Consider the following 9,049-nt stretch of genomic DNA (forward strand, 5'->3'; position numbering starts at 1 on the left):
GAGTGGACTTATGTCCTGGGAAGATAGAGGTATTATTATGGGATATTAACACCTTACTCCTTGTGCCTGTGTGGTGCGTGTAGGGGCTAATTCTGAATTAGGTTTTGTTTTTTTCTGGTCTGGTGTTGCAGTCACCCCGTGTTTGGAGTGTGAGGCTGCTGTGGCCATTTTCCACAAGTCCCAGTCAGCCATATGCGTTATTTCCATACACTGGGTGCGGAGGAAGGACATGGAAATGTAAAGGTTCTCAGGCGACCGGTTCCATCGGCAGCGGTCATGTAGTACTTGTAGTGCCGATAGCAGGGGTAACATGGTGACATAAATGGCCTCCTCCATTCTGCACTTTATCTGATGATTTTCTTTTCTTGTTTCTTCTCATTTCTATAGGCCGAAGAAAAATCCCACAGTGGAGAATTGGCCTTTATTAAACAATTGGCCCAAAATGTCCTGCTAGTACTGGAGAATCCGGCCTACTCACCGGAGCGTCTGGTAAGGATCCGTTATCTTCTTCATCTCACGCCCATGTTGTCTGATCGTCTCCAGATTAATAATAAACAATGGTGCTAAAAACTGCCGACTGCACAAGCAGCGAATAATGCGGTAAATCAGAGTAACCCCAGATATGAGAACTTGTACTAATTGACATAGGCGGGTTATTAGCCTTATAATAAAGTATAGTGACAGGAGTGCAGGTGTAATGTAGATAAATGCCGTGTATGAGGACAGAGGCAAACAGTTATATACCGTAGATAAGATTCTATATTTCCAGCAGCCATCAGTACAGCAGGAGAATATACCTGCAGTGATTGTCACACTCCACATCCCGGATTCATCGCTATATGTGCAGTTTACCCCTTACCTGACACATATTGAATTGTGGCTCAATCTCCGACGACTATAGGCGGCAACTCTTCCTATCAGCGGCATCTGATTTTCATGCTTATTAATAATTGTTTGCTCCTGTCCTCATACATGTGCACTATATTTTTGAAAAAGTGTGTCTTATAATCCGAAAAATATGGTATTTTATCTATATTACACCTGCAATCCTGTCATTATTCTGTATTATGTGGTTAATAACCCGTCTACATCAGTTAGCACAAGCACACATTCTTGGTTTTATTCTTCCCCAGATTACCAGTCATATAGCAGAAGGTCAGATGTGTGATATCAGACGCCTCTCTGTCCGCTCCAGGCAGACACAGGACACTTTATGGCAGCCTGTCTCTGTGGCTCCATCATCTGTGATGACAGTCTGTACTCAGCAGTGCAGAGTTTGTATTTCCGCCTCTGTCTCACGCGATTATCACAATCTTCCTTCTTGTAAATGCTGCAGTTCTGATAGACGTTATTAGAGAACAGTGGTATATACAAATCCCTTATATATTAATATGGACTTACTGGAGAGATTCGCCGTGTATAGTCCGACCTATACCGAAATTATCATGTAAATCCAGTATTACTCCTTCCTGCCTTATATATACGGTCATTTAGTGTCTGTGAAATGTTATATAAATTGTATATATTATATCCATCAGGAAATATCAGAAGATGACTCCAAAGAGACACAAAACCTCCATATTGCTGACCCTGATACCCGTCAGCCGGGGCTAAACCCTGATCTGATGGAAGGTAAGCCGATCATCTAATATTTTACATTCAATGTCAAGTTATAGAGAACGGTAGAGAATATGGAGATTTACTCCTCATCCTCTGTATGAGGCCGGTGACGGCTCATGAACCCCCTATAGACTGTAATGGAGGGGACTGATGTAATTTGGCTTCTCCCCTCTGGGCTTTTCTCAGCCCCCAATCATGTCATTGATGTGACTCGATCAGATCCTGAAGAAGCACACATTTATGGTACAGTATACATTATATAGATATGCCATAACTATACACAGTGTGTGCAGAATATCCATACACCTCGTATTACTCCATGTACAGGGGTCTTGGCATTTCCTTCACTATATGGATGTTATATAATAAGTGCTGATATAGACTAATACATGACGTCTCTTCATTATTTCATCATTACTTTAGGAATAACTGTGCCGGCAAATACTGATGGAGGAATATGTGAGACACCAGAGATCATCCAGGAATCTGACAATGTAAGTATCAGAGGGACGTCTGTGTATCATCTGATTACGGGTGTGAATTACACATCCCATATTATACCCCATATGATAATGGGATATCGCTGTTTTTCATGTAGATCAGACCTATTGTGTGTGATGATGACGTTATTATTTTACCTCCTCTGTGTGATGTCCCCTATCCTCCCTTGCAGTACAATGACATATGTGTATGGGGGATATCCCCCTATAATATAATAGTGTCTGTGGAGGGTCCAGCTTGTATCACCTCCTCTACATCTGCTGTAGTGTAATCAGCAGGGACGTAATGTAGAAGTGAGACCTTCCTGCATCTGGAGCTGACATGTTTCTCCAGCTTCTGTGTCTTACTGTCATTTCTTATTCCTCTATAGGCCTTGATCGGATCATATAACCCGTGGAGGTTACCTTGTAAGAACGACTATAAGCCGATCAAACTGATCAGCTCTGGATCTTTTGGGTGAGCTTTATTTTGGTATAATAATTTATTTCCCAGGGCTCCTTATGACGATGCCTATGTCTCTGTGCTTTGCCCCTGCAATGCTCCCATAGAGAAATTATATGAGTCCACATCACTATCCACATCAGTGAATATTCAGGTCAGGTAGGATGTGACAGGGATGAGGACCCCCACTAGTGTTCATTTATGGAGTGTTATTTTATGTAATTCTAGACATGGATTTCTAGTGATGGCCTCACATCTAGTATTAACCATTAGGTCAGGAGATCATTAGATGAGGTCTATAGACACATTGTTAGTAAGAATTCATAATAAATCTTGGATTTTACTTTTCTCTAGGGCCGTCCACCTAGTGCGCCATAAAGACTCAAACCAAGTATGTGCTATGAAGAAAATAGACATACAGAACCTTAAAGAGCCAAGGAGACTTGAACGAGCCTTTCTGGAGAGGGACATCTCAATCTTCGCTGATTGTCCCTTTGTGGCCTCCATGTTCTGCTCCTTTCCTACTAAAATTCATCTGTGTATGGTCATGGAGTATTTACCAGGTAGGACACATCCATTGTATCTATATCCAGCCTCAATGGCTTAATCCTAGCACCTATATATAACCAGAATGTGCCCACTAGGACGGGTACATGTCCACACTGCAATTACTATAATGTATCTGTTACCAAGATGCCAGAAAAACCATTGATCTCTGTGAACGTCTCCCCTGTAAGCCCTCACTGAGCATGGCAGCAATTTCCACTATGGATAAACGGAAGATTTCTCTTTACTTGAACAATTTTTATAAATAGGAACTTTCACAGAGAAATAATTTAGAGAATAGTAGATGAGGTCCGGCTAGGCCTCTTTGTAAGGGTCACTGTGTAGTATACAGTTGTGGGTTAAGGCCCCGTTACATTTAGTGATGCACCAGTGATCCCGACCACGATACAACCAGGTCAGGATCGCTTGTGCATCGCTAAATGGTTGCTAGTTAGCTGCCAAATATGCAGATCTCACAAGCGACGCAGCAGTGCTTGGTGGTCGATACTCACCTGTCAGACGCAGCGATGATGACCGTCTTCCGCCCGCGTCCATGGCTCGCTCTTCGGTGGAATACTCCTAGTAGGCGAGTTAGGGAAGGGAACTCTGGTTCAGCAACTTGTGAGAGATCCTATGAGACTCCGGGAATGCAAAGTGTTAGCCAAGGCTTGAGAGCTGTGGGTCTGAAAAGAGACAAGTCGGCGAGGCTGGGGGCACATACAGTAAAGAAGTTAGCCACAGTCGCTTTTTCTAAGTGGTTCATGAAAGTGGGCTAATGCTAGAGAAAGTAGGAAGATGCAGCTGAAGATTTATAGCTATCTAAGAAATTTAGAAGCCCCTAACTCTGATAGTGAAAAGTTTCACCACTTGTGCCGGTGAAAAATGTTTGTTGAAGACATGCCACTGTATTGTAACCTAAAGAAGGATGTCTGTGTCTCCAGCTGTGCTTTTTTATGAACAGTAAAGTCAAACTTGTTTTTATACACCGTTGTGATCTCTCATTCGTGGGGTCACGGGGAACCCCAGCCACGCTGTGTGGCAAACCAGATAAGCCGAGAGGTGTCAACAGCTGCAACAGCATCACTTACACTGGAAACAGGCCACTGTTTTCGGTAATGTGCTAAGGTGCCTGACTCATGACACTCGCCTACGGCTACCACCCTGGGCACTGTTTCACAGTATACACACTATATTACTCAGTCCATCTCTATGTATGAGATCCTGCCCCAATGTGTCCGCCTATTTCTTTTTCACCTTAATCATGTGTAATTTGCATTGTAACAAATTCTCACCTGTCATATTTGCTTTCTACTGTAGGAGGAGGCTGTGACAATCTTTTAAAGGACATAGGTCGTTTTCCTGTCCCCCTGGCCCGTATGTACATTGCGGAAACGATTTTGGCTGTGGAATACCTGCACAGCTATGGTGTGGTCCACCGAGACCTGAAGCCCGAGAAGTAAGTGACCCTTATAGTATAATAATGGGGAAGAAGGTTAAAGTTTCTCTTACAGTATATGGGTTATTACTCGGGGCTAACTTCATTTTTTTCTTTCACAGCCTCCTGATAACATCAACGGGACATATTAAAGTCACGGATTTTGGACTTTCAACACTCGGCATCATGAGACCAACATCAGACATCTACAGAGCTCCAATTGAGGACATCACCAGCGAGTTCGATGATAATGAGGTCAGCTTTACTGACCGGACCTTCTACTTCACAAATCTCATCTCTTTCTCCTTCTCTGATAATTTCTCATCTAGAAAATGTTTCCATTGATGTTATGTATCACATTTATATTTATTGATCATCATCTAATTATTCTGTTGTATTCCAGACTGGTGGCACCCCTCATTACATGGCTCCAGAAGTCATCTTAAGGAAAGCATATGGCAGGCCTATTGACTGGTGGTCAGTAGGGATCATCCTATATGAATTTCTTTATGGATTTACACCATTTTATGGAGATTCCCAAAGGGAGATTTTACTCAGTGTCGTCAGGGGTAAGTAAAATATTCTGAATGCTGTGTGATGTCACAGTTATTTGGTTTAATTGGTTTTGTGCTTTAGTTTCTAGCTTTGTTAAGGAAAATGGTTTATATGAAAATAAATGTAAAGGTTGAATTTCCTGTAATATTTGCTTTTTATGTAACAGATGACATAACTTGGAGATATAATGAATACATTGCTCCACATGATGCTCGGAACCTGATAACTGGGCTGCTCCAAAAAAATCCAGCACAGAGACTTGGGACAGGTAATATTATAATAGTATTATTAATGACTTATTATACCTCTCTGACCAGACAAATGGTTGTGTCTGTGAGGATCAGCACTGAGGTTTTCTTCCTACTTTCAGTACAATTCCTTCATGTCGGCTACATTACATCTTCAGTTTTTAATATAAACAATAGAGATATGGACCAGCTTCTTTGACAATGACTGTATTGCTTTCTTTCTTGTCTTCCTTTTCCAGGAGGAGCAAATGAGATAAAAATTCATCCATTTCTATGTTGCTTAAGTTTTCTCAACCTTCCAAGTCAGAAGCCCCTGTTATGTCTTGATCTAGCATCAGATGAGGACACCTGCTACTTTAATAGTAAGTGAAATGAGACGTCATCTGCCTGAAACTGCAGTGTGTCTTGTCTTTCATGTTATGTGTCAATTATTTCCCATTATTATTAGTGATAGCATGGTGACTGTCTGACCATGGTCTTATACTAATAATCTTTTATAACTTTTGTCCTTTGCAGCTAGCTTTAAGAAACACCAACATATGGATTCAGATGAGGAGAACACAAGTGAGGACAATGACTGTCCAGAAGTCCAAAATTTTGTGTCATCTTCTCAAAGGTTTTCTAAAGTAAGTATGTGGACAATAAAATGTATAAAACCTATAATTAGAAAAAAGTTTAAATATAAGATATCTTATAAAAATAAATAATAATAATCTTTATTTTTATATAGCGCTAACATATTCCACAGCGCTTTACAAATTGCACACATTATCAACACTGTCCCCGATGGGGCTCACAATCTAAATTCCCTATCAATATGTCTTTGTAATGTGGGAGGAAACTGGAGTACACGGAGGAAACCCACACAAACAAGGGGAGAACATACAAACTCCATACAAATTTTATATTTCTCTGCTTGTTTCAGCTATATACAAAAAGTACCAGGATGATGAACAATGTAGAAGAGCGTATGTTGTCTTCAAAGTGTTTCCCAGAGAATAGCGAACAAAGCTCAGACATGTGAGTAGATTATTATCATGAGATTTAGGTCTGATATATGTTCAGATCCAAATATAAGACACGAGAACACAAATATAGGTCCAGCATCCAGCTCTTAATGATTTCTGATTTCTGTGTGTCTGGCTTGTGATATCACTGTAGTAATAACTGATCAATGTGACCAGCCATTCATTTCCAGTTCACTACAGACCAATATTACTAGTTACACTCTATTCCTGCTGGTAGAATTGGGATTACAGACAGATGTTCTTCCATTTTTCTATTGTTTTTACTCTGAATTTACTTGTCTTTCTTCTACCAAACAGGCACAGAGAGTCTTCTTCCAAACTTGATGGTGACAAAATCAGCGAGTCATCCTCGCTCTCATTGTCAGGTACTGTATGTACAGATTTATAGGCCACACTATTATAAGCTATAATAAAAAAGTAAAATGTGGATCAGCTCTTAAAGACTCAGAAAATTACTTTCTTTATTCCCGTTGTCCCCCTTAGTATTCCGTTTTTTGTTTTGTTAAAATACCCCATATGGTTCCAGAGATATGGGACTTTTTATTTAGTGCTAACACTTACGGTCTTTACCAATGGGGCGTGGCTCACAGGATTCTCTGGAGGCATGTTTACAGGCAAAAATTACCTGTGAGTCACGCCTCCATGGTAAAGATAATTACAATTAGCACTAAATAAAAAGGCCCAAATCTTCAGAACCCTATGGGGGATTTTAACAAATCTAAAAGAAACAGAATAGTCAAGGGATCAGTGGAAATAAAGTAGAGTGAATCCTGGACACTTTTGACCTAGTGACAGGTCCCCTTAGAAGTTACTCTGACATTTTATCTAACTGATTACATAATAACATTGTGGCTAGCTGCAAGTAATGTCATGTTAATAAGGGGACATATTTCCTTTGGGAGACCCCACATGGCGACACACAGAGAAGCTGCAGGTGCATATTAAGGCCTGTTTCATACCTCCGTCGTCGGCGGTCAGCTGAAATCCGCCAAAGATGGAAAGAAACTGATCCGTCTCCGTTTAGCGATGTCGGATGACATTGGACCACGTAGGAGAACGGATCCGTGGAAGAAGCAATGCGGCTTGATTTAAAGTGCCCGCGGTCGTCTCCATGGCCGCAATCTCGCGGGAGGTCGTCCCCATGGCCGCGATCTCGCGGAAGGCCGGTCGTCCCCATGGCCGCAATCTCGCTGGAGGCCGGGCGTCCCCATGGTCACGATCTCGTGGGAGGCCGGGCGTCCCCATCGATCTCGCGGGAGGCCAGGCGACCCCAACCATGGGCGCGATCGCTTGCGGGAGGCCGGTCCGGTATTCAAGATCGGGAGGTTGATGCCGGTGAGGAGAGAGAGAGAGATTTTAGCGGGTCCCGGGACGGTAGATAAGGGTTAAAATGCTTCCCGGAGAGAAAATAGCTGACGGTCACTGCAAAAAAACGTTGCAGGGTCCGTCTCATCCGCCCGGGAGCCACTAAAATCTTGGCTGATCCGTAAAGTAACGGGTGTGACGGACGACCGTCAGTCAAGATCCGCCAATAATGTAAGTCTATGGGTGTAAAAAACGGATCCGCCCCTTTTTTGGCGGATCCGTTTTTTAAAAAAATTGGCGGATCTTGACTGATGGGAAAAAAATGATGTGTGAAACAGGCCTTAATCAGTTTGCATACTCTATAAACGTACAAAGCTAATCTTATAGAAGTTTATCATCAACATCTGTTTCTGAATTTTTGATTAGATTCTCCTGCTCAGAAGAGAAGAAAATCTGCACGAAAATTGAAAAAACAACAAAAAACAGAGATAGTAGAAGAGGAGGAAAGGAGGCGAGGTAAGTGTGACAATAGGGTCCATGTTTTATTATGTCAATGAGAAGAATTCATGTGGAGCAGATGTCATCTGTCAGTGGTGGGATTGTCACATGTATGACCACTGACAATGATCCCCTTACCCATGTATGGAGAGCATCCCTCTACCGTCCTCTCTCAGTGACACCACAGTGGTATCCTCTAAAATGGAGTCCCATTACTTACATGAGTTTTACATCTTTTCTCATAGGTTCCATCTTCCGCCGGATGATATCATCGTGTCGGCGTGGATTCTCCAGGGCTGCTCGCGCTGTCAGAGAAAGCTGCATTTTTGCCTGCTATCCCCAGAGCACCAGAGACATCGCATGGACAGAAGACCCCCACATCTAGAGCCCTGAAGAAAGTGCGGCACGTCCACCATCAGTGCTGTACCTATATGGAAGGACTTGTACATCTACTTGTGGCATTCTGACCAGCACAAAACATCTTCAAAAGACGAAGACATCTTCAAGAACATCTCTTGATCCTTTCCTTCAATGCTTAATTTAAAAATATCAATAAATAAAAATATAAAATTGATTAATGTCATTTTGAATCTAATTATAATGGTGATAGTAATGGCATATCAATACGATACACGTCATAAATGTCTCAAGGGTAGGACACCAAACATGAGAAGATTGGTTCTATATTTCCCATTAACCCTCTAAACTCAGGCCAATAGTGGAGGAGAGTAACACATATTCCGTATATTCCATTATTCCTAAGCGTACATGTACATAGCACTTTACAGATGCCAGCATGCCCACATAGTTTTCTCCTGGTAGACACTGTAGGAAAATGTAAGCGGTGTTTTTCCTCAGGTGTCTTTTGTGTA

At 41.9% G+C, this 9,049-nt stretch overlaps 1 protein-coding gene and 1 long non-coding RNA gene across 2 annotated transcripts; both read left to right on the plus strand.

Moving 5' to 3' along the window:
* The first annotated feature begins 2,491 nt into the window (after positions 1-2,491).
* On the plus strand, positions 2,492-4,503 carry LOC141083979 (uncharacterized). The gene is made up of 3 exons (XR_012230883.1): positions 2,492-2,577; positions 2,917-3,125; positions 4,426-4,503. It is a non-coding gene; the product is annotated as an uncharacterized lncRNA (long non-coding RNA).
* A 193-nt stretch (positions 4,504-4,696) lies between these two features.
* Positions 4,697-8,570, plus strand: LOC141084429 (microtubule-associated serine/threonine-protein kinase 3-like). Its single transcript, XM_073569154.1, has 7 exons — positions 4,697-4,798; positions 4,947-5,112; positions 5,265-5,366; positions 5,586-5,708; positions 5,863-5,972; positions 6,272-6,366; positions 8,423-8,570. Exons 1-7 carry the CDS (start codon positions 4,730-4,732, stop codon positions 8,568-8,570), a joined length of 813 nt encoding a protein of 270 aa, XP_073425255.1. The 5' UTR covers positions 4,697-4,729.
* Positions 8,571-9,049: the final 479 nt, after the last annotated feature.

This window comes from Dendrobates tinctorius, unplaced genomic scaffold (assembly GCF_039654945.1).
Source record: "Dendrobates tinctorius isolate UK_male_01 unplaced genomic scaffold, ASM3965494v1 ptg000022l, whole genome shotgun sequence".
Taxonomy (NCBI): domain Eukaryota; kingdom Metazoa; phylum Chordata; class Amphibia; order Anura; family Dendrobatidae; genus Dendrobates; species Dendrobates tinctorius.

Excerpts from the sequence above, each read along its gene's own strand:
- LOC141084429 (XM_073569154.1), top strand. The coding sequence starts at position 4,730 with ATGAGACCAACATCAGACATCTACAGAGCTCCAATTGAGGACATCACC. Across the intron at positions 4,799-4,946 it reads GCGAGTTCGATGATAATGAG|ACTGGTGGCACCCCTCATTA; the intron begins GTCAGCTTTACT and ends GTTGTATTCCAG. Across the intron at positions 5,709-5,862 it reads GGACACCTGCTACTTTAATA|CTAGCTTTAAGAAACACCAA; the intron begins GTAAGTGAAATG and ends TGTCCTTTGCAG.